The sequence below is a fragment of the Podarcis liolepis genome, assembly GCF_965112155.1.
Source record: "Podarcis liolepis genome assembly, chromosome: 4".
In the NCBI taxonomy this organism is placed as follows: domain Eukaryota; kingdom Metazoa; phylum Chordata; class Lepidosauria; order Squamata; family Lacertidae; genus Podarcis; species Podarcis liolepis.
The window spans coordinates 50,760,513-50,785,697 of NC_139558.1; the positions used below are offsets into that span (position 1 = coordinate 50,760,513).

Genomic DNA, 25,185 nt, shown 5'->3' on the forward strand with positions numbered 1-25,185 from the left:
AATGGCATTATAGGAGTTGGGGCAAGGTGACCCACGCAAACCGAATCCAGGCAGGACAAACTGTCAAGGTCACGCCGGGGATTTTGCTTGCAGCCCGTTTATTATTTGTGCACGCAGCACATAAAAAATGAAGCACTGGATCTACAAGGCACGTTTAACTGTTTCGGGACGGGGGTGGTTTGTTGTTTTAAATTTGGTGGCCGCCGGTCCCATCTTCGTGGAGTTGTGGGCGTGAGGGATCCTCGACCATCTCTCGCCCGCCGCCGAGGCTCCTTGTTGTCCATCCCGTATCGGGAGATGCGAGGAGGGAAAACACATCTTCTTGGGCGCTTTTGGAAGCCGATGTCTCTTTGGTCCGATTTTAAGCGCCCCGAGGGTCACTTGACACACGCGGCTTCCAAATCCCTTGACACGTGGTTCCAAAAATCAAAACAAAAAATAAATCGAATATGCCCGAGATCTCGGACCCTTTGCGAGGGGGGTTCAAAGCCAACTTTTAACAGGCGCCTCCCCCCTCAACCGCCTGGAGAGCCCGGCGACCACCCCCCACAGGCCTCATCCCCCCCCCCCCCCGGGCGGGCGAGGAGCTGAGCCGAGCTGCCCCTGGCTGCCCCAGAGGAGAGGCCATTCCTGCCAGCCTAGCCTCTCAGAGCCGCGGCCAGGTTTAATCCCTGCCTTGGGTGCCGGTGCGTGAAGCTGCCTAATCCTATTTCGGTGCACATGGATGGGGCGACACCGCCCTGCCTGCCCGCCTTGCTTTGCCGCGTCGGCCAAGAGGTTAAATCCGCCCCACTGGCGCCTACGGGGTTAATCGGGGTCTCGGGTGAGGCGGCGCACGTGCGACCGTTAACTGCCAAGCAGCCCCGCTCTCCGGCCGCCCTTTGCACACGGTCTCGTACATTCTCACGCAGTAGAGCCCGTAGAGTTCCACGCGCCCAATCTCACACTGGGCTCCGGGGCACAAGGGGTTAACAAAGGAAAGGGGGAAAAAGAGAGAGAAAGGGCCTAGGCTGATTCCGGCGCTGGACGGGTTAATTGGAGGCGCTGCGGCTCCGACAGGGGGCGACCCCTGCAATGATAACAAACGGTCACGTGGTGCCCTTCGAGCGGGGAGGGCCGTTCCTCCTCTCGCTCCCTCCCTCTCCCTTTCTCTCGGCGCTAACGTCACCCCACCTTCCCGATCTCCAGGGCGACGGGCCCATCTGGGCGCGCGTCAGAGCCGCCCGTCTCTTGGCAACGGCTGGATGTCTCTCTCTCCCTTCTCATTCAGCCTCGCGCTTGATCGCGCGTCGCTCTGGCGTCAAAGTGACGTCAATGGGACTGTCTCGGTTTTCGGAGGGGGCGGAGGGAGGGCTTCCCGCGTGCTCCTCTGGCCCCGGCACACACAGAGCGCGAGGGCAGCAGGGAGAGCAGCAGCAGCAGCAGCAGCCTGGGAGCCTGGCAGGCAGGCAGGCGGGCGCGGAGCAGGAGGCGGCGACGGCGGCAGCAGTCAGCCCGCCAGCCAGCCCGCCTCGCGCAAGGTAGAGTCGGAGAGCGAGGCGCGCGGGGAGACGCTCGCAGCCGGCGCTGCGCTGACTCGGGGCGCAAGTTTTCCGAGGGGAATTTCCCGCGGCGCCTCCGCCTCGTGGCTTTCATGCTCCGTCCTCGGGGGCATCCCTGGGCTCCCCACAGTCTGGGTAGCCTAGTCTCTCTCTCTGCCTCCCGGGACGGCGGCTGCTTTGAGGGAAGCCCTTGCTGCAGCCCCTAGGTAGCTTTTGAGTGGAGCGTTTCTGTATATATGTCTATAGTATAGATGACGATCGTCTTGCGAATAGTCCAGGCGAGGTTCCCAAGCTGCAAGACTCGCCAAGCCGCAGGGGATTTGCGCGGCGCTCGTCTTAACGCCCCCCAATTCCCGTCCCATTCATTGTTAGTGGAACTTGAATGGATCGGGCGCAGAAGTTAGTTTTTCAGATGATCCTGGAACGGGTTTCTTCCCTCATCCTAGACAGAACCTGCCCAGCACTTTTCTGCTACTTAGTGCTAATTTTTTAAGCTGCAAAAGTACCTTTCATTGCCTTTATCTTAGGCAAGCTTTGAAAGAGTCAGTTGCGCTTTCTCCAAGTTGAAAAGTCCTCAGGACTAACTTATGAAGTTTGGGGCAATTTGGTAGAACCTCAGTGGGGCAGATTATATATATATATATAATAATTCACTGAAAAATTCACTGGAACTTTATTTGTCTTCTTGCAGGTGCAGATTCCAGTCTCGGAAGAGGAAGGCTTATGTAGACATTTCTAAATAGCATTTGTCACCCACCAAAATCAAACCATGGTGATCATGTCAGATTATACAACTGTCCCCACCTCAAGCCACAGCCAGCAAAGGCCTCTTCGGGTCGGATTCTATGATATTGAGAGGACCTTGGGAAAAGGCAATTTTGCTGTAGTAAAACTGGCCAGACACAGAGTCACCAAAACGCAGGTGGGTGTGTTGATGTTTGCTGCCTTGATCTGTATAGAAAATCAACTGTAAAGAGCTGGTAGTATTCCTCTGTGGGGCTTTCTGTTTCCACAGATAAGGACTAAACTAGGTACATTAAGAGAAACTCCCTGGAGTAGACTGTATAATAGAATGTAGTTAAAATAGCAGCAGTTCAATTTGCACATTGAAATCACTTCAAAATGAATTTGGAAGTATTGGTGATTAGTGCTCTCTTCACTATTTTTGTTGACATAGTTAAAACAAACTGATGACATGGTGTCTTAGTTGATATTCCTAGGTAGTTGTCAGTTTTTGAAATAAGCTGTGTAGTGCAATTCCAGCTTACATTACCTTTCAGAACTTTAGTGGGATATGTGATTTGGATCAAAACACTGAAAGCTTCGACTATATATATATATATATATACAGTTTAATTATATATGCTGAATTTCTAAGTCAACCTATGATCTATTTTCTTGAATCTGGACTAGACAATATATTATAAAACACGGAACATCGGGAGTGATTGCCATTTTAGTTTAAATTCAGTGACTGGCACTTTGAGTCCTAAGTGTAGCAGTCTTTAAGCATAGTTTAAGGGGTAAGTAAGTTGAATTTAGTGACACTTCTAAGTAAACACGTTTACAATTGTGCTGCATTCACTTTTATCTGTTTACAAGTTCTGTTGGTTCCAATGAAATGGATCGTCAGTGAACTAGTCTTTGTGTTATTATTGCATTTGTTGATTGCTTTTCCCTAACTTTCTCAAATATGATTCGTTTTTCAAAACATTTTTTAAATTGTACTTGTATGTTGTGCAGTAGTATAAAACCATATTTTACAAGTGTTCTGGGTTTGTTTTCTTGAAACTATAGGTTGCAATAAAAATTATTGACAAAACACGGTTAGATTCAAGCAATTTGGAGAAAATCTATCGAGAGGTTCAGATTATGAAGCTTTTGAACCACCCCCACATTATCAAGCTGTATCAGGTAAGAGATAAGTTCTGATCACTACCTGGCTATTAGACTTATCCTTATGGCTTTGGCTGCTAATGATCTTAAAATGCACATGCTTCCAACAGGAAATGAATTAACATTACTTTTCTAAACAGTGCTGGAACAAAGTGACAAAGTATTTTATATCTAAATATTTAGCAAGGTTGTTATTTTGTTTTCACAATCAATTCAAACAATTATAAATTGTTCAAATGTGACTGTAAATCATTTGATGTGCTAGGTGTGCTGGGGAGGCATACTTAACTAAAATTCCTTGTGCCTTTACACGATGAAAATATTTCTCTGCTTATAGAATTTTCAAAACCATAATCAAACCTCTACTTACAATGCTGATTATTTGAATTACTAGTTGAAATTGGGCTTCGTCTGAGTAAATGTGTTTAGGGTCAGGCTGCCACTTGGAAGTTTTCTTAAAATCTTGGTTTTAGGAACTTCAAAAGCCACAGTGAAATACTATGCAATTTGTTCTAGCTCAGTTGTATTTTCAGCACATGCATTCCTTAAAAAAAGAACAAAAACTGATGTACTCTGCATCTGATGAGCAGAGTTGAATTTACAAATGCTAAATGTCTTATCTAATTAGTATTTGGTGGAAGTTCCTTTTAATCATCTTAAAGAGCACCTTATGGATTTAAGAGGAAGGTGATGAGTGACTTTTTGTCTAAGGAAGAAGAAAACGTTAAACGTGGCTTAAGAATATAGCTGCTCTTAAGTTCAGTGTACAGTAACAATTGCCATAATATAAGATGCCTAGAAAATACATCTTATCTTTGGGAAGATGAGCAAGGATAAGCTTCGCAAATATGAAAAGCAGAGCCAGTGAGAAACTTGTTTTGGTGGCGGTATTATTTTTTTTAAAGTACACATATACGGCTGCCATATGAACTGCTGTAACACATATTTAGGTCTGCTTGTCATCACTCTACCTACCTGACAGATAATTTTTATTTCCTTTCTATAAAATAGTCCAGGTCAAAATAATATTTCAGGCATTAAATATTGTTTAAATCCTCTCATTGCTGAATTAGGCTACTTAGCTGAACCAGAAAAGTGTTTTTAGAAGCTGTTTTTGTGAGGAGGAGAGTACAGTATTCCTACCTACACGTCTTTTCTGTGTTCATTTTTTGATGCACCCCTTTAGTGGAGGAGTCTGAGCTGCAGGAATTAGGTGAAATGCCAGTTTGGGGGTGGAAGGATAGTGTTGACTTAGTTTCAACAGCACTGTCTAATTTTAATCCAATTGGCCTCTTTCCCAGAACATTTTAAATGTCTTACTCTTTCCTGTCACTTCTTTCTACATATATATATATATATATATATATATATATATATATATATAAAATTTATATTTTTCATTATGTTTATATGTGGGATGAGAGCGCCTTTCTCTGCCTTTGATAGTCAAACCTCATTGCAGACACTGATGCTGCTGCTTTGTGGTTCTTAATCCTTTTTTGTAAGCCAGAATTTACTGAACCAGAAAGTACAGAGTTGTTTGGGAGAGCTGTCTTTGACGGATGTTTTATATTTATCATTTGATGCTGTAAAGCAGGAGAGGCAGTCTCAGGGAGCAACATGTTAATTTTTTTTTAAAAAAAAAAGAATTTGAACCATATTTTAAAAAATGCTTTAGGTCATTTTAAACTTATTTTGCAGGCGGTAATGCCTTTTAGAAGTAAATTGATACTGAAATTGCCATTCACACTTCGGTGTTGATGGATGTTGAGAAATAGCTGTGCACACATAGGAAGCTGTTATGGATAGACAGGCACGTCTAGTAACTTACTGAGTGAATAAACCCACACAATACCAAGTGTGAATGGGGCGCTTGGATAGTTCTTGTTTGCTTTTTGTTCCACCTTCTGAATGTGTCGGTCACCTGCTTCCTAACAGTGAGATCATGAGTCCTGTTAACTGTCCTTAAATAACATGATACGCCTGTGTAGTTAATACACGTTAATGTAATAAATTATGGACATTGAAGGAAGAGGTGGATGCTATTGAAGTATCTCTGTATAGAAACAATATTAGGTTCATGCAGGGAAGCCTGGTCTTTTCGTTTAGCTCTTTTCTGTGGAGCAAATGCATTTGATATTCAAAGTATATTAAATATTTCAAAGGCCTGTATTTTTAATGCATTCTGGGTTTTTTTTCTCCCCCCTCTCTCTTTCTCTTCTCCCTCTATACCCTTATTAGGTTATGGAGACAAAAGATATGCTTTACATTGTAACTGAATTTGCAAAAAATGGAGAAATGTTTGGTAAGTTCTTATCAAAGCATAACAGTAGACACTTCCTTAGTAACTTGAATGTTGGGTGAGGAGCATGCATCTTAGCATTCGGATAAATGTGGGCTTTGTTTATCTGTAGACTTCTACAGACATAGGATTATATGGGTTACACTCTACTTCAGATAACTGTGCTTTGAACAGATAAGTATTTGTCTGGTCTAGGCTGCAAAGCCAGATATAAATGAATTCCTTAATTAGCTGAAGTCCAATTAATGGATGGGAATTTATTTGTGGGCATGTTGTTTTATGAGGGTACAGAAGCTGAGGATTTCAATCCTAATGCTTAGATATCCAAAGTAAAGGTCACAACACTGAAGGAGGAAAGTCTAGTTGGGGGTCAAAGGAGAAGTTTGTCCGTGGCGTTTAGTATTTGACCCTTTTGTCATTGTCTTTGGCAGATCACTTGACTTCCCATAGTCACCTGAGTGAGAGTGAAGCACGGAAGAAGTTCTGGCAGATCCTTTCAGCTGTAGAATATTGCCACAGTCATCATATAGTGCACAGAGACCTCAAAACGGAGAACCTGTTGTTAGACGCTAACATGAACATCAAGCTTGCAGGTGAGAATGGTTGCACAGATTATGTCACTAAAAAACTTAGTAGGGCTTCATGAAATCCTTGTATGAACAACTTCTTTGTGTGATGCCGCAATAGACAGAACCTTTGAAAATCTATGTTTATGAACCTGCTGAATGGATTATATATAATACTTAGCAAAGAAGCATAGGTGCAATTTATTTATTTACTGGATTTATATAAGCTGCTCAGTGACATACTTTCTCTGAACAGCTCACAATAAATAAAAGAGTAAAATCCAATGTTGAAATACAAAAGCAAAACAAATACATAGAGGTCCCTTGCAGTGCCCCTGCTTGCTTTAATTGCAAGTGTATTTTTAAAAATATAAAGGAATATTTCATTTATCTTCCTCTACAGACTTTGGGTTTGGAAACTTCTACAAATCTGGAGAGCCTCTCTCTACGTGGTGTGGGAGCCCACCTTATGCAGCCCCTGAAGTCTTTGAAGGAAAGGAATATGAAGGTCCGCATCTTGATATATGGGTAGGTATTGCATTCTGTATTAGATTTTTCGTTGTTTATTAATTTTCCAAGATGGTAATGCTTGACAGACTTCACTGACTGCATTTCAGACATTCATGTATTGCACTGTTTTTCTTTCTTGGCAGAGCCTTGGCGTTGTGCTGTATGTCCTTGTCTGTGGCTCTCTGCCATTTGATGGACCCAATCTGCCATCTTTAAGACAAAGGGTGCTCGAAGGACGATTCCGCATTCCCTACTTCATGTCACAAGGTGTGTTTACCAATCTTTCTGGCATTAGAAATCCACAATTCCTTTCCCGTTTTGTAGTTATTTGTTAGATTTTTAGGTTTTGAACCATATTTTCCAGATAAAAGCTTATGTCTTGCATAATCCTGTTTTTGGTGTTTAGAAGAACACTCTAGATCTATGTTGATAGTGAAATCATATGTTTCCCAGGTAGATTTTATATGACATGTACAAAGGCATATCTGTGAAGAAGAGGATGGCACTCTGGCTGTAGTGGCTTATATTTAATGAAAAGGGGCATATTAAAAATTATTTTAAATTCATTCAGTCATTAAAGCTAGGACATTCTGTCAAAGACTGAAATATTGACAGTTTGCTACAGTTCCCCAATAACTTACATCTTGCTCATGCTGTGGAAAAAAGAACATGTTAATTTATCATTGTTTTCAGCATATAGATTCAAAACAGCTTAAACTCTTTTGAGCGGTATGTGATACAATTGCAAAATAACCATGAAGGTAGATTTACCTTAGGTTATCAGACAGTTGTTTGGTGCTCTTTTATGGGTAATAATAAAAAGTAGTGGCCACTAGTTTAGCTTTCAGTGATGTGTCTTGCCTCTTAATATCTATATTCATGTTTCGGTTTTGTGTCTTGTCTTTCAACAGACTGTGAAACGCTGATTCGACGAATGCTGGTTGTGGATCCCACAAAACGAATCACAATTGCCCAAATAAAGCAGCACAAGTGGATGCAAGCAGACCCTTCCCTTCAGCAGCAGCAGTCTTTGTCATTCTCCATGCATAACTACAACTCTAACCTGGGTGACTACAACGAACAAGTCCTTGGGATCATGCATACTCTTGGGATTGATAGGCAGAGAACAGTTGAGGTGAGCCCTTAGCTACATGTTTGGCATCTGAGAAGCCCTTGTCCCTTATAAAATATTGGAATAGACATTGTGCTCTATAGGAAAGGGTAATATGTTTCCCATTTAGATTTCAAATTTTGAAAATGGTGCCCCATGTTGTGGTGGTGCTAAAAAGTAGTGTGTTGCTTGGTAGAATTTCTTCCATGTTATCTGGAAACCAGGCAGGGTGCTTCTCAAATATGGCACTATAGGCACGAGACTGAATTATTAGGCTGCAGACATACCTGGCTGATAAGAGGGAAATATGGGACATAGGAGACTAACTTGAAAGCACACATGACCAAGTTTTTTTGCCTTCTGAGAATGGGCTTGCGTTGCTTCTAATAATACACACATCCCAATCCCTCTATTTTAAATGCATTCTTCCAAGGGGCTCATTCTTCCAAGTAAACGCGTCTTGACCTTCTGACCTTTAGCGAAGAGGTGGCCCTCCCCTTTTGAACCAAGCAATCTATTAACAGCTGCCTTTCTCTCTCCTGTCCCCTCTAGTCTCTACAAAACAGCAGCTACAATCACTTCGCTGCAATTTATTACCTTCTCCTGGAGCGTCTCAAGGAGTACCGAAGCAATCAGTTGTCAAATCGCCCAGTAAGCAGCCGTCAGCAAAGGCCAAGGAGCTCAGACTTCAGCAACATTGAGGTAAGATGATGCGCTGTCCTTCATAAGGTCACACCACTTCCTCGCTGTCCTTTTAAGAAGTATATATTCTGCTGCATATTCTGCTTCTGGGGCAGTAGCTTATATTTTGTGTGACCAAGAGTGGCATTTTCCTCATGTTTCTTTTTATGCCTGAGATCAAAGGACATTTTTCAGCAGGGGATAGGAAGCGGGTGGGGAGGAGGTCTCTTGTACCCGGCCTCAGTGTCGACAGGAAACGTGGCTTGCTTCAGGTTTAAAACCAAAATTATGGAAGCACTCAGGAGGATGTAGAATGAATTATACAAGTGTAAAAACCATAGGCTGCAGGAAATCTCCGTCTGTGAAGCATTAAGCAGACAGGAGCTGCATCCTGTGCAATGTCCTAACCTCTGTATTACTTGGAACTCTGTATGGATATGTATTTATTGAAGAGCAAATTAATTCATCCTTTCATATTGATCCATACCCGTGCAGCCTTTCAAGCTTAATGTATTTGTTCTAGTTACAAGAGTGGTTGGTAATGACTGTTCTCTCAATCCTTCTTTGGCTTCAGTTGCCTCAGGACAGCCTTGCCAGCGAGACCTTGAGATCATCTCTGTTCTACCAGCAGCCCCAGAATCTGATTCAGTCGCCCTTGCAGGCAGAAATGGATTGTGACATAAACAACCCATTACAGGTTGGTGCTGCTAGCATCCTCACTTCGTGTTTGATTGAAGGAAGTGTACATGCCTGTGTGTATGTGTGTGTGTGTTTGTGAGTGAGAGAGACCTGAGGGCAAAAAGGTCTAGGATGCATTTAAATATCCACCCCATCCATCTTTTTATTTGTAAGTAAAATTCATAAAACTGAATAAAAAATCCCTTGAAGGATATCATAGAGGCATAATACACAGGGAACCCAAGCAGCTATGATAATGAAGGGAGCGTTGGGGAGAGGAATGTGGGGAAGAACCAAACAAGGCCACTCTATCACTTCCTGTCTTTTTTGACCTTTCAGCCTATGTTCTTTCCTGTGGACCCGAACTTCAACAGTCTTTTTCGGAATCGCTCAATCTCTCCAAACAGCCTCCTGGAAACCACCATCAGTGAGGAAGTCAGGCAGGACAAAGAGCTGGAGGAGGAAATTAAAGCCTTCAACCCCATTCGCCTCCCCATCAACACAAGCCGAAGGCACACGCTGGCTGAAGTGACAACTCATTTTTATCAGTGTTCTCCGCCATGTAAGTGTTTGCAAGAAGGGTAGACCGCAGGATATACATAGAGGGTAGAAGAGTGTTTCCTTTTTGTGCTTTAAACAACATGTTGACAGACATCACAGTTTTTTTGTGCCTCTGTTTAGTGCATTTATTCACAGTAGGCTATTTAAAACATTTGGATTTGGAGCCGAACAGCCAAGTAACTCTCACAGGCCTATTCCAGAATGGGGCTTTTCCTTCCAGTGCAAAATAAACATGTAATGGTTATTGGAAATCTGAACGACATTTACCCAAGCATGATCATCTTTGTAGAGAAAATTTCCTTTTTTAAGCATTGTAGCTGCAGTGTTTGTCAACGTTTTGTCAAAATATGAGCCCCATAGTTGGAAGATGGTGGTATGAGCACCATTGAGAATATACAATAGCTCATTAGCAGAGCATCTGCTTGCATGCAGAAGGTCCCAGGTTCAATCCTGGAAGTCTGCAAGTAGAGCTGGGAGAGACCCTGGAGAGCAGCTGCCAGTCATTGTGAACAATGCTACTTGACTCTGTTTAAGGCCATTTCCTATTATTTTTCTTGAGACTAGCAAAACAGGCTCTTTCCCTAGCCATGCCCTCTTAAAACCTTTTAATTCCCTCTCTCTTCGTTCTCTGTTGCTCCCCAAAACGATAGAGCACGTCATGTAACCATTTAATTTAAAAGTGCAAGTCTGAACATCAGACCATAGTTTTTGTTAACTGTTTTATTTACTTTTTTTATTCTTCCCTCTTCCCATTCCCTCCCCGCCCTAGTTTCTTTGGAAATTGTGTGTTTTCACTCTTCATTACCTATCTTCAGTGGGTATGGAGTGTGTTTTTGAAGCTTAGTGAACAGTTTGCATCTCTCGCTGCATTCCATGGCATTATTTGGAAGCAGGATATTTTGCCTCTGACACGGAGTTCTAGCCAGCTATGCTAGCTTCTTGGCTGGTGGGTTGATGTTGCTTTCCAGGGAGGAGAGGGAAGAGATGGCAGGGAGGTCAGTGCAGTGCAAGCACACTGGCAGGTTAACCTCCCCAGCACATCCTTCTCCCTCCTGGTAAGCTACAGAACCTGCCATGATTTGTGTGCTACCTTTACTAAACACACACCACACAAACCCACAATAGTGTCAACACTATTCCCGTACCTTCACCCTGTCCCCTGGAAAAGGCCATCTAAGCCCTAAAACCAAGATAATTATTGCAGCTGCACTTGATAGAGCAAGGATCCCCTATTGTATTATTACTCGCTTTAGCAATAAAATCACCCTATAAGACTACATTGCTGCTATAACTTGGATGGCACGCCTGCCACGTACAAAGCCTTGTGAGTTTTATACTTGTTTGCATTGTGGTCTGAGGCTTCGGTTAATGGTAGATTTTCTTTGGGTGGGGAGATTAATCTTATTTCCAACACTCTTCTTTAACTTCCTGTATCCATTTTGCAGACGGTCTCTTCCAACCCATCTGCTTCTTTTTGTAGGTATAGTCATTTCCTCTTCCGCAAGCCCTACGGAAGGAACCAGTTCTGACAGCTGCCTCACTTCATCAGCAAATGATGGCTCTGTGGCTCTGAGCAACTGTTTGGAAGATCAGATGATGCTTGGTCACCCAGCGACAGCCAGAGTTACATCATCGTTTCCGACTTCCCATTCGGACACACCAGTATTGCAGGCTCAGGGCTGTCTGGGTGGTGCTTCTCTGTTGCCGGTCAGCTTCCAGGAAGGAAGGAGGGCATCTGATACCTCACTAACTCAAGGTAATTATTTCCTTGCTATGTAAGCAATACCAGCCCATAAACACACACAGTAGATACATCAAGTAGTTGCTTTTTGTAGTTCTGTAATCAATATGCCAGACTCCTGCTTTCATCATAAGGTTAGCACAGACCATCTGCACACATTTTATTTGCCCATCCCATGAAATAACCTGAAAATGCAACAGTGCAGTTTATAAGATATGCAAGTTGGGAAAAGAGGAGCTGCTTGGCAGATTAAATTGGGTTCTATTTGTCTTCTGTGGCTCTTGTACGAGGTTCCTGATTGGTGGGGAAATGAGCTGCAGCAGGTCTGTAGTAGGTGCAAGTAATGTGTGTGTCCAAAGACAATGTCAACCTGTCATGCTGGTAGATTTATAACTCTCCTTCTTCTTCTTTGCTTTATAGGCTTGAAGGCATTTAGACAGCAGCTACGGAAGAATGCCAGAGCCAAAGGTTTTCTGGGACTGAATAAAATCAAAGGGCTTGCTCGCCAGGTGTGCCAGTCCTCATCTGCTCGGGTAGCACGGAACGGCACGAGTCCTTTCCAGCATTCTCAGCAGAGTGCCTGCATATACAGCAGCGGGGGAAATGGTGGCAGCGGCGTAAGCAGTAGAGAGAGCAGGAACCTCCTTGAAGAGGTGCTTCAGCAGCAGAGGTGAGAGAGCAACACACTGGCTATTGTAACAGTAGCTTAGTATATCACGACCTTGCCTTCACATTGAAAACAGACGAGCTGTTTATTTTCCACATTACTTTTGGGACAGGATATGTGATCTGATGCTAGCATTGCTAGCTCCACTTAAAGCATCAGTTTGCAATATAGGGTGCTCAGGTTTAAACATAAATGGGCTGCGTCTGACTAAGTCATTCTTGGAGTTGACCCATTTAAATCAGTGGGCTTAAGTTAGCCAGGGCTAACTGAAGCCCATTGGTTTCAATGGGTTTATTATTATTGTTATTGGGGGTATTTATTATTATTGTTATTGGAGGAATTCCAGTTGTTGTCATAAGATTCGTTCTTAGTATTTTCAGGCATGGAAGGATACTTTTTAGCATCTCACATTGCTTCTGCATCACACAGAGTTCTGCACAGACATCCAAACTATGTGCATGGTGGGGATGCAAATTACACCAGCCCTACCCCGGGTCATCCTCTTCTGTGCAGGGGCTGTGTAGAGCCTAGTATCCACATAAGCTCAGTCCACACTGAACTGTGCCTCTTGATTTTCAGATCTCCGGGTGGTGTGGGTAGGATCTGTTCATGCTGGGTTGTACACACATAGCTAAACTTGTGAACAGCATTTTGGGTGAGGCAAGCACACCACGGAGGATGGGATAGGCTAAGCTGGCAAGATCCCCATTTCCCACCACACACATAGAGATGGAATGTCTGTGTAGGGCTGCAGCCCACAAGGGAGACTCTGTACCAGTGGCTTAGTCATGCAGAAGAATGTCCCCCCCCCCCACCAAAGCTGCTGTCACGACTTGCAAAGACAAATGCTTCTAATGCCAAGGTGTGAGGGACAGAGGCTGTAATGTGAGAACAACCCCAAGGAAGCATATTAAAAATGGATAACTTCTTCACTCTCTTCTTTCTTGTATCCAGAATGCTCCAGTTACAACATCACCAGCCAGCCTGTCACCAACCTTCTCAGGTGTCCCAGTCGCACACCATCCTCATGCCTGACACTACAGGAAGCAAAGCACCCAGTTCCTTCCCCCTGTCCGAACTGCAGAGCGAGAACTCATTAGAGTTTGCCTTCCGCAACACCCAGTTTCTCCAGCCTCACCTGTTTGGAGTCAGTGTTTCTCCAGTAACTTCAGCTGCTCACCTCCTAGACACCCACCTGCACATCAGTAGCAATGTCTCCCCCATCGCCTCCATGTTTTCTCAGCAGAATGGCTTTGCTGTGCAATCTCCGAGCTATGATGCAGTTACTTTGCAGCATGGGGACTTTGAAATGGAGGACCTTACATCCACCCAGATGGGGAAGTTCGTCTTAGTCAAATAAGATTCCCCGCCCCCCTTCCTGCTCTCCAGTTCTCATGGTTCACACATCTCTCTTTTGGAAGAGTGTGCTGCTCTCGCTACGATCTGCAGATGGGTGATTTTTATTATTTTTTGCAACAGTAAAAACTCAGAAGCAATAACCTGTTTGAAATATGTGAAGAGGCCATTTGGCTTAGTAAAGCCCCGAACTTTATAGAACTAAAAGAAAAAAGCAATACTTGCGTCTTTTGGCTTCAACTGTACTTGCACTGAACAAATGTAACCAGAAACTGAAAGGAGAAAAAAAAACCTCTTTTGTTTTTGGAAGAAAAGAATGACAGGGAAGTGGGGGTGGGGTGGGGAGAGCACAGGAGAACACTTTTCTGGTACTGTATTAAAGTCAGGCCAATACAGCTCTGCTGTTATGCAAGACTTTGACGGCTGTCAATGGTTGTGGTGTAGCAGGGGAAGGCTTTTCAAAGAAGGGACCAGAGCCACCCTATTCACAATATTTGTTTATGGATTTGTGAAGACGATAATTACCTCTTTTCTTAAAGACGACAAGCAAGAAAAAACCGCCACCCACAAACATAAACACAGATGCTTTTGTGTCACATTAATCGTTGATAGGGGAATAATGACAAAATTATTACGCATTATTTGTTTTTATACTCTTGTTAAAGGAACCAATACCTCTCTTTACTTTATATTCTCCCTTACTCAAAGGTTTATACCTTAAGAGGAAACTGTGAACTTTTCTGCTTAGTCTCTCACTTGTAGCAGCTAAGGGTAGTTTGTATTCATTAGAAGCAATTAATTTGTCCTCTGGCGGTTCTGTTACCAGACTACAAATTGTGTTCCTGCCTTTCTCTCTTCCGGTGGTGGTGAGGTTCAACAGTAGGAAAATGTCTGTGCATCAGTGAGGAGATGCCCATGGAATACCGCAGAGGTGATGGGAGCAGAATTGCTAAGAGGTGCTGGTGTGGGAAGGCTTTCTTTTTAAATTCTTCTTTTACCTCCCTTCCCTCTGCCACCCCTTGAAAAGCACTATCAAATGCTTTGAGGTTGCCTATGGGATGTCTCTCAGTGCTGCACACAATTAATGCCGCTGCTAATGAGGTTTTTATGCATTTCGTTATCAGGGTCCAAACTGAACTGTCTCATTGGGGAAACGTGCAATATTCAAAAGGTTGTGACAATTATACTGACAGTCAAAAGGAAATAGGATAGCACAACTTGATACTCTTCGTAAACAGTCGTTTTTTGAACAAACTAGTTTAAGTGAGATGAACAGCACAACTTCTGGGTTTTGTTGTTTTGTATACTAATAGACGAGAGGGTTGTTGTTTTTATTTTAGGCATTTTTATTTGCGGTTTTAATATCCTCTATGTGTGTGTGTGCGTGCACACATATAGGACTCGGAAGACAATATACACTACTTGGCTTTTGAAATAAGCTTTTTGGAGTTCCCTGGCATTTGCTTCCTCTGACCAGAGAATGACCTTTGTTGATACCAGTGGAAGTCTGGCAATGGATGTCAGAGGGAGCGGGGAGACCACAGCAGGTCTTCCTTTGACCTAATAGATAGTTGGTGGGGGAAAGAGGGTGGAAGATCAGTTGTCAGTAGCAGGTGAGCAAGCTTGGCCTAAATTACCATTCAAATGTCTGAAAACAGCTTCATTCTGTCTAACACTTTTAAGGACCCATCTCTAAATGTAACACAGGGGTGCCTTCAAGTTACTACTACTGCTTCTTGCAACCTGCAGTGTTATATATGTAAAAAAAGAAAAAGAAAAAAAGCTATTTTTTTAAATAAATATGCCAAAGACTGTCTGTCTGTGGTGGTAGTGAGGAGGGAGATAAAGTTGTATAGATCTATCTGTGGCTTTTCAACCTCTTTATCTGTGTACAGTATCTATATTGACGTGTCTTCAGTTTGCTGCTGCTGCTGCTTTGTGTTGTGGAATCTCCAAGGTGAAGGGAAATAACTCCGTACAACCTTCTCTCTAACTGGTGCCTTTCGGCAGAGAAAATACCAGACTCATGCTAACTTGCAAAGCGGTTTGGTGTGTGGTTTGTAGGAGTGGCTACAAGGAGTGGGAGCAAGATCCATCACAAAGCAGCAACGTTGCCTTCATTTTCGTAAAACAGTAGCAACATGTCATTTTATGAACTGCATTCCCCACCCCACCCATTTCTGTCTTTTTACTTCATTTTCTACCATAGATCAAGAGGCCACAAAAAAACAACTTTTTGTTCTAAGCAATGACAAGCACTTTACTTCTTGAGCCCCCCCCCTCCCCAATTGCTATAGAAAATGCTTTGAAACTATTCTGAAGTAGAAAAAGGTCATTTTCAACATTTCAGGGTTTGTGTCTCCTTTCCCCCCTTGTAGTGTTCTTGACAGTACTGTTTTGCAGACTGCAATGCAATAGATTATTTAAATACACCATGTGATTGGTTTAATTAAGATGTATAGTTTTATTTTTTATCATGACGAGATCATTTTGTTTCTTATGTTAAAGAGATGTACACCAAAATGATTAGTTGTGTTTTATTTAATATTTAAATAAACAGTTGTTGAAATAATTTACGATCTGCCTTGCAATCCTTTTTTTTTTTTTAAGTGTGGCTTTTAAAAAAAGATACATCTATTTGGGTTTCCCTTACAGCTGATCTTTTTGTAAAGTCTTTTATTTCCATGAAAAACAGAAGGGCTCCTCAGATGTTTTCCACCCCCACACAAATACTACGGTGTTTCCTGATCTGGTGTCCTCCAGAGTGTTTTGGATCACAGCTTCCAAAACGCTGTGCTAGCTGAGGCTGATGGGAGTTGTAGTCCAAAACATCTGAAAGGCGCTAGGATGGGAAAGGCTGGTATACGGACTACATGGAAAAGGAAACAGAACCATGTTCTCTGGTCCTGTCCCCAGTCTCCACACAGTCATTGGAACGTATGCAAGGTATTTCTTTTTGTGTACAGTTCTATCCTCTTGAGCGCAAGCAACTAAAATTCATCCGGCACTAACAAATTATTATGGCTTAACATTTTATGGATTTTGGGGATCTTTATAGGGTTGCTAACTTTTGATATTAAAAATACTCATTTGCTGCTCTCCTAGGACCTTATGTGGAGCTAGTTTTACCAAGAACACCTAGAAGGTTAGGGGAGAAATTTGCAGAAACATAATAAGTCGAGATGACAATTATATAAAGTCTCTGTGTATGTGAAACTCAGTATAACAAAACACACCAGGTGATGCACTGGATCAAGTATAGTAATCAGTCAGTCTCTCTCTTCCTCCTACTATTGTATATAGTTAGTATTAAAGTCCAAATAAAAGGAATTATGATGTAGAAATGTCATAAAATTATATTCTGTATGGATTTCTAAAAATGGGGCAATAACTGTCACCTAGTAAATTCCATAGGAAGGCCGCATATATGCCAAATGACTTGTGATTAAATCAGCTTGTTAACACACAAGAAATCCACAGCCAATATATGTAGAGGTACAAATTAAGTATTGTAACTTCACTCAGACCAAACACGAAAGAAGCATATTGTCGAGGAGGAATTGTTTTAAAGTTCTGCCTTTCTCACTGGCTCTCCCCTGCCCTGAATAATGGAACATCATAAGATTGTCAAAAGTCTTGGGATCTTTTGGAAATGTTGCAAATCATCCTCTTGGCTGGCCTTTGAAGCTAAGGATTAAGGTAGCAAAATGAAGGAAATATCAGTGAACTTAAAAAAAATATCTGTTCACATATACGGAAATTCTTGAGCTGTCTCCGTAGTTTACTGGCATTTTAATCCCAGATACTGGTTACTTCCCTGAATGCAGTTTTGCTCGTAAGACCTGTCAAATAATGGCTGGTTGGCAAACCTAGATTTACCCAAGCGAATACTGTTGCCCTTGTTGTGGGGTGATGTAAGTAGGGCAGCTTCAGCTTCCTCCTTGGCCTGCCACTAATATCCCATCAGCCACTAAATGCAGTGTACAGGACTTGGGCAATAATTATAATTATTACTTTGTGTGGCATTGCTAGAGGCAGGGCTGTAGTGCCAGCATGGCATAAACACCACTTTCTGCACTGGGGAGTGGGGGGGGGGAGGTGTGTTCAGAAAGAGATTTCTGTCTCTTCTTGGGGACTAATCACGGTTTGGCAGATGAGTGTTGGCCGGGGGGGGGGGGAGCGTTTGTCTTTTACTTTCAGCAATTGTCAAACAGGAGATGCTGGCAATCTCTGTGCATGTCATCTGTTTTTGCATATGAATTTGGACAAGATCTTCCAAAGCATCTAGATTTTCCACATGCTTATCCCTCTTACATTGCATAAGCAGAAATAAATTGCCTATGAATGCATACTTTTGGCTCAATAATTCCTTTGGCTACATACCATTAGGGAACTGGGGCTGACACCAACTGTGAACTTAACTCTTAGTATCCCTGCTCATAATGAACGGCTGCAAATGTAGCTTTTAAATCTGGGGCGTAGAGTGTTGTGGTTTTGCACACGTTTGTTTCGAGAGGCACAGAAGAAGGCTTCTGAGGTTGGAACCTGATCATGGGACTTGTTCTCCCTTCTCCCAGGCTGTTTGATTGGTGACCTTGAAGCGTTTCCTTCTTCCTCTATAGCTTGGAATACTGCTCTGTTCCACAGATAATCTCTCTCTGTAGGGAAGTACTGCATTGCTCATCCCACTTCTCCAAGTTGTGGAAAGTCCCATGGGTTCAGTGTTTACTCACTTTGGAAGGAAGTTGCTGGAGGCTTGTTGGCCTCTTTTAATGGTTCTGTTTGCTTACAAATAAATGGGCTGAGCACAGGGAGAGCTGCAGTGTAAAAACCCCAACAGACAGCCCAAGTTCACTGCTGTCATGTCAGATTTCTAGAGAGGCACCCGACACCCTATGGTGCTTACAGAGAGCCCAAAGTCATCTCTCTCTCTCTCTCTCTCTCTCTCTCTCTCTCTCTCTCTCTCTCTCCCTCCCCCCCCTCTCTCTTTCTGTTGCCCTCAAACTGTGGACCCCCAGACATCATCATTTATTAAAGGACAGGTGGATACCTGTTGTCTTTGTCCATGTAGTTTTCTTGGCAGGGATACTGGAGTGGCTTGCCGGTTCCTGCTCCAGGTGGATCACGTTTGGTCAAAACTCTCCACTATGACCTGTCCATCCTGGGTGGCCCTGCACGGCATAGCTCATAGCTTCTCTGAGTTATTCAAGCCCCTTGGCCACCTCATGAGAAGAGAAGACTCGCTGGAAAAAACCCTGATGTTGGGAAAGTTAGAGGGCACAAGGAGAAAGGGACAACAGAGTTTGAGATGGTTGGACGGTGTTCTCGAAGCTACCAGCATGAGTTTGACCAAACTGCGGGAGGCAGTGGAAGACAGGAGTGCCTGGCGTGCTCTGGTCCATGGGGTCAGGAAGAGTCGGACACGACTAAACGACTAAACAACAACAACAAGGTGGATACCAGCTTTTTGCCTGCTTTTAGGTATTCCCTCCCATGTCTGTGGAGTACTATTCCAGTTGGAATATATTCAGCCCCTGTAATGGAAAGGTGTCTCCCACTGCAGCACCAATGCTGTAAGGATCCCATTCTGGTCCTCTCTGCTGCTGCCACCCACTTAGTGTCACTTTGGGCAAGAGGCATGGGATCCGCTACTTTCTCACAGTGATCTCCGTGGGATTAAAGAAACAGCAAACCAAACACTGGCTTGGCAATTTCAGTCCATATTCCCACCTGCTCTCCCAGGTACTTGAGCAATGAGTAGCCTAGCCCAGACAGTCTAAGAGACATGAAAGACAACCAGCCCTTGAGTGTGCCTAGAAATCAGTACAGTGGTACCTCGGATTAAGTACTTAATTTGTTCCAGAGGTCTGTACTTAACCTGAAACTGTTCTTAACCTGAAGCACCATTTTAGCTAATGAGGCCTCCTGCTGCCACCGCACCGCCGGAGCACAATTTCTGTTCTCATCCTGAAGCAAAGTTCTTAACCTGAAGCAATATTTCTGGGTTAGCGGAGTCTGTAACCTGAAGCGTATGTAACCCGAGGTACCACTGTGTAGCCCAGGAATCCAATCCAGCAGTTTATTCAAAAGGAGTATATCACTTGCAGGTTGAAGGATCAAGATGGACAAAGGATTGTTTGCCCCAGGGTGTTGATTGACAGGTGGCCAGGTAAATGCCCAGGGTCTTGGGGATGAAGCAAGCAGGGGAAGAATGGCAGGAGGTGGGGGGGGGCTGACAAAAGTGTGAGACAGAAGCCTTGGTGTGCATTGGGAGTCACAGCCTTCTCATCTATGCATGATGAAAAGCTGGGTAATCTCAAAGCAATGAGGTGGGTGGAGTGTAAGTGTACCACAGCCCCAACAAGGACCCCCCTTAAAGTAATAATAATACAAATAAAAATGTGCACCCAAGCTCCTTAAAGGTAAAGGTAAAGGGACCCCTGACCATTAGGTTCAGTCATAACCGACTCTGGGGTTGCGGCGCTCATCTTGCTTTATTGGCCAAGGGAGCCAGCATACAGCTTCTGGGTCATGTGGCCAGCATGACTAAGCCGCTTCTGGCGAACCAGAGCAGCACACGGAAACGCCGTTTACCTTCCCGCGAGAGTGGTACCTATTTATCTACTTGCACTTTGACGTGCTTTCGAACTGCTAGGTTGGCAGGAGCAGGGACCGAGCAACGGGAGCTCACCCCGTCGTGGGGATTCGAACCGCCGACCTTCTGATCAGCAAGTCCTAGGCTCTGTGGTTTAACCCACAGCGCCACCCGCGTCCCACCCCAAGCCCCTTATTTATCATTATTATCCAACTTTCCAAAATTTTAACACTTCTTGAGATGGTTTGACCCCTTTCTGTTTTAACAATACAAATTCCACAAATATTTTCCATATTTCCTAGGGAGTTTTCCCAATAAAGGGAATACTGAGCATGGAAGGTACTGTCATTGAGCAAGAGGGTTACAATACTTATTGCTTTTGGGTTTCCCTGAGCTTCTCTGTCCCCTTTTTAATTTGTGGTTTTCTCTTTTGAAAAGGATACAGTTCTCCTTTTGAAAGAACTTACTAAATTATAGTGCTGATGCAGAAGGCTGTCTGTTTCCTGTGTGTGTGTGTGTGTGTGTGTGTGTGTGTGTGTGTGTGTCTGTGTGTCTGTGTGTGTATGCACGCAAAGACTTCAGATGATTTGGCTGAGAGAGGCGAGGAGATTATAATGAGCCAGGCTCTGGCATGGGAGAGCAAACAGACGTAATAATGCTGTGAACTTGTTTTCCAGCAACAGCTAATTTGGAATCAGCAACCTGCACAAAGAACATTAACACTGCTGACTCATGAAGAAATTCAAAATTATTTTTGTTGGCTAAGTCTCTACCCTTGTCCCATGCACAACATTTCTATGAGCTTGCTAGCCAGATCATGGGTTGTTTATTATTTTACCCCACTTCCAAATCATATCTGGCTGAATTAGATTGAAGTACCCTCATGTGAGTGTCTCAACACAGGCAATGGAACTAGATCTTTAGCTTCACCCTACTTGCGATGGTTCAGTTCAGCAAACAATGAACCTGGCGTTATGCGCTTTAATTTCCAAACCAAAAAGGGTTTGTCTGCTTGCAAATTGCACCTCTGATGCTGTAAAGTCCAGTCTGAGATGCATGTGCTTGTGATTAAAATCATAGAAGGTAGCCTGAGGGTTGTCAAGTCCAACCCCTTGCAGTGCAGGAATCTCAACTAGATCATACAAGACAGTTCTCTGCTCAATTATTACCATGCCCAATGTTTGCTGGTCTGTGTAGACATGCTAATAATTGAGCAGAGGTTTCTTGCTGAAATCTGTTCCCAACCTTTTAAAAAGTGTCCCTTTTAAACACACACACACACACACACACACACACACACACACACGAAAATGCTTCCTATTCAGTCGTACCTTTTAATAAGATATATCTACTGTCCTGATCTTTTGTTGTTACTTTATAATAGAGGTTATATGACCAATTTTAGTTTGGTACCAGCTGAGGCCTAGTATACAGATTGTTTAAATGCAATTCTCCAAAAGTTTCTCCTGTGTTTCCTATGTATGTGCTTCTTGCATCCAAAGGATATCTACTCTGGGAGTTTTTTCATGCACAAGTTGTTTTGCACTTAAGGAAGAAATGTTATCTACGCTTGCCAGAATTAATTAACTGAAAGAAAACACACACACACCACATAGCACAACAATTTATTATCTCAATAATTCACTACTATCAACTTTGTATTTATTGCTTCAGCTTTCTCTTCAACTGGGTAATGTTTTAGATATCACGTTTCCCTTTGTTCAGGATTAGATTGCCTCATTGGAATACTTTGGTCAAATTCTTCTTTGGCCTTCCTGTTCTTCAAACATCCCCAACAACCCGCAACACACAATTTTCAATAGTTTGTTTGCCGCTGCTGATTTCTTGATTAGTTCTCTGGTTTTCTTTATCTATACACTTTACAAAGTTTAAATTCTCAGTGATTATCACTATGTTTTTGTGATTATGAACCACAAATAATTTTGGTAGGAAACCCCACTGGCATTTTATTCTTCGGCAGTTCTCTTGTCATGATTCTAACCCCCATGTCTTAATAGTGCTGGGTGCTTGTCAAAACTCTTGTGTTTTAGCTCTGACTAGCATTATCCATTGACTTTAATAGATATAGTGTGAAATAGTTACTTACTTTAAAATATAATAATTTTATTTTACAAATCTCTAGGTTTCTAAAGCTGGGCTGTTATATTAGAATTTAACCTTTCCACAGATTACAAAAAAATGAATAATAAAACGGCCTCAGTCCAGTATATCTGAAGGAGCGTCTCCACCCCCATCGTTCTACCCGGACACTGAGGTCCAGCACCGAGGGCCTTCTGGCAGTTCCCTCACTGCGAGAAGCCAAGTTACAGGGAACCAGGCAGAGGGCCTTCTCGGTAGTGGCGCCCTCCCTGTGGAATGCCCCCCCACCAGATGTCAAAGAGAACAACTACCACCAGACTTTTAGAAGACATCTGAAGGCAGCCCTGTTTAGGGAAGCTTTTAATGTTTGATGTATTACAGTATTTTAATTTTTTTTGGAAGCCGCCCAGAGTGGCTGGGGAAGCCCAGCCAGATGGGCGGGGTATAAATAATAAATTATTATTATTATTATTATTATTATTATTATTATTATTATTATTATTATTATTTACCCTCCACAAAGGATTTCCCTCCACTCTTTACTCATATGTAAAAGGTAAAGGACCCCTGGATGGTTAAGTCCAGTTAAAGGCGACTATGGGGTTGTGACCCTCATGCTGCTTTCAGGCCGAGGGAGCCGGCATTTGTCCACAGACAGCTTTCCAGGTCATGTGGCCAGCATGACTAAACCACTTCTGGTGCAACGGAATATGGTGATGGAAACCAGAGTGCACGAAAATGCCATTTACCTTCCTGCCGCAGTGGTACCTATTTATCAACTTGCACTGGTATGCTTTCAAACCGCTAGGTTGGCAAGAGCTGGGACAGAGCAATGGGAGCTCACCCCATTGCACAGATTCAAACCACTGACCTTCTGATCGGCAAGCCCAAGAGGCCCAGTGGTTTAGTGCCACTCTCCTATGTAGAATGTGCCGTCTATTCTGGTCCTCGTAGCCCCACCTGAGAAGGCTGCTTATCCTGCAGCGGGTTGGTGGATGTTGGTTGAAAGAGACCTGATTTTGCTCCTGCAAAGCTCTCTTCCCTCTGGCTACATCCCCTTCCTCACAACTAAAACACAAATTAATTTAAGGTATTCATTTCTATCTAATATTGGGTATTGTACTTCAGTACTACCTTTGTGCCTGCCTCATCCCCCGGAACATCCCTTAACCAGTTCATAAGCATTCAGTGTCTGCATTCATAATTTCATTGTTTGTTTGAAAAATTGCTGCACATAACATTGTGTGTATTTGTGCATATGTACATGTTTTCCAACTCTTGCTATTCTCTTCTGATTTTAGAAGTAGGACTTTATGATTGTTGAGAAAGTATTCAGCCATGCAGGGAAACCCTCTGTGGTAGAAGAAGTGACGCGCAGCAAGCCAGCTTGCTTTGTGCGGTGGAATTTTCCTGCATTTCTGCTACATGAATCATTCTGACACTTGTACTGTTTCGTGATCTAGAAAAGTCAGACTTGCTCCCTACCTGTTAATGAGGCTAAAACTTCTAAGCCCCAGCGAGTGGCATTTGAAATGTTCCAACAGGCAACAACTAAATAACGAATTAAATAAAAGGGGGAAGAATCAGAACAGCCAGCAGAGTTTCCCTCTGTGCCGAACATTTCTCTAGTTGTTAAAATAAGGCTGCCACTTTCCAGACCACACTCATGCAGTGGCTAAGAGTGTGGTCCGGAAAGTCCCCAGTTCATAGGTTGCTCCAGTCATAAGTGATCTTGAGCCAGTTTACAGATGGATACATTTGTCAATTTTGGCAGCACTAGATTTAGGGTGGTGCGGGTGGTTCCACTGTACAAAGTACCGAGCCGTAGGGGTGCAAAACTGAGAAGACCCATAATTGAGAAGATCCATTTTGGGGTGCCAAATTTTGGCCTCGCACAGGGCTCCATGTTATGAAAGATAACAAAGTCTGCCCCTGGTTTTTTGTTTCTCTCCATTTGTTTGTTTTGCAAAATTTAGTTCTCCTCAATTCTGTGAGCAAATTGTGTGTGTCTATATATGTTTAATCTCATGGAAATTTGTCAGCATTTTAGTGTAAATTTCTTCTAATGTGTCACTTTCTGCATGCAGTTTTGACCAATATATACATTCTGCAATGAGCTTACCCTAACATTTTGGCATGTTATTTTGACAAATGTAGCATTTTTCGAACATTTCCACCCAAGATATACTTTTTTGTAAATTTTGTTTGACTGGAAAGTTATTAACACAAAATTCAGAGAATGAAGCTTTGAACAGGGGGAGCTAAACATTTATCAGTTACCACCTTCTGCCTTGTTCAAGCCGCTGTTGAAAGACTCAGCTGTTTGAAATTGGCAACCCCAGAAGCAGGTTCAGTGTTTTTTAAGTTTTCCAAGTAGCGTTGCTATTCAGCGATGGTGAATCACTGAGGTAACATTGGTCCAAACAAAGTAACGTACATTCAGCACTCTTGCTACCATCTTAAGGAAATGAAATACATCTACCAGGATGCTTTCCCTTGGCTTTTCACGACATGAGACTCACAGCATGATTCAAAATAAAATAATGAGAAGTCTCGCATAGCAACAAGAAGTGACAGCAGATTTGTTTAGGGCGTGCCTTATAATGAGGCTATGGGAACAGAAAAGTAATAAGGAAACACTGATGGTATCAGAAACATGCTGGATCAGATGATAGCTTCATATCTCTATAGCTACCAGCATACCCAGTTAAGTAAATACAAGCGTGTGTTTCTTTTTTAAATCCTCTGGAGAAAAATACACATGTATAAACAGAACGAGAATTTTTTACTTTGTAGGTATCACATAATCCCAAGTGAAGTTTTATAATTCATCTTGGCCACTTAATTAACAGCCTTTCATTACATCTTAATTAAATGTGC

At 42.9% G+C, this 25,185-nt stretch overlaps 1 protein-coding gene across 2 annotated transcripts; it reads left to right on the forward strand.

The window, feature by feature from the left end:
- Nucleotides 1–850: 850 nt before the first annotated feature.
- SIK1 (salt inducible kinase 1) lies at nucleotides 851–16,182 on the forward strand. Of its 2 annotated transcripts, none has more exons than XM_083498439.1 (14): nucleotides 851–1,520; nucleotides 2,233–2,463; nucleotides 3,339–3,455; nucleotides 5,679–5,742; nucleotides 6,171–6,332; nucleotides 6,709–6,833; nucleotides 6,959–7,082; nucleotides 7,727–7,950; nucleotides 8,479–8,628; nucleotides 9,182–9,304; nucleotides 9,625–9,847; nucleotides 11,327–11,602; nucleotides 12,008–12,257; nucleotides 13,209–16,182. In XM_083498439.1, the coding sequence occupies exons 2-14, from the start codon at nucleotides 2,311–2,313 to the stop codon at nucleotides 13,612–13,614; spliced, it is 2,397 nt and encodes a 798-aa protein (XP_083354565.1). In that variant the 5' UTR covers nucleotides 851–1,520; nucleotides 2,233–2,310; the 3' UTR covers nucleotides 13,615–16,182. The 2 variants fall into 2 exon arrangements, with proteins under 2 accessions (XP_083354565.1, XP_083354566.1); XM_083498440.1 differs by having other exon boundaries at nucleotides 1,328–1,747.
- The last annotated feature ends 9,003 nt before the right edge of the window (nucleotides 16,183–25,185 follow it).

Excerpts from the sequence above, each read along its gene's own strand:
- SIK1 (XM_083498439.1), top strand. The coding sequence starts at position 2,311 with ATGGTGATCATGTCAGATTATACAACTGTCCCCACCTCAAGCCACAGC. Across the intron at positions 7,083-7,726 it reads TCCCTACTTCATGTCACAAG|ACTGTGAAACGCTGATTCGA; the intron begins GTGTGTTTACCA and ends GTCTTTCAACAG. Across the intron at positions 8,629-9,181 it reads CAGACTTCAGCAACATTGAG|TTGCCTCAGGACAGCCTTGC; the intron begins GTAAGATGATGC and ends CTTTGGCTTCAG.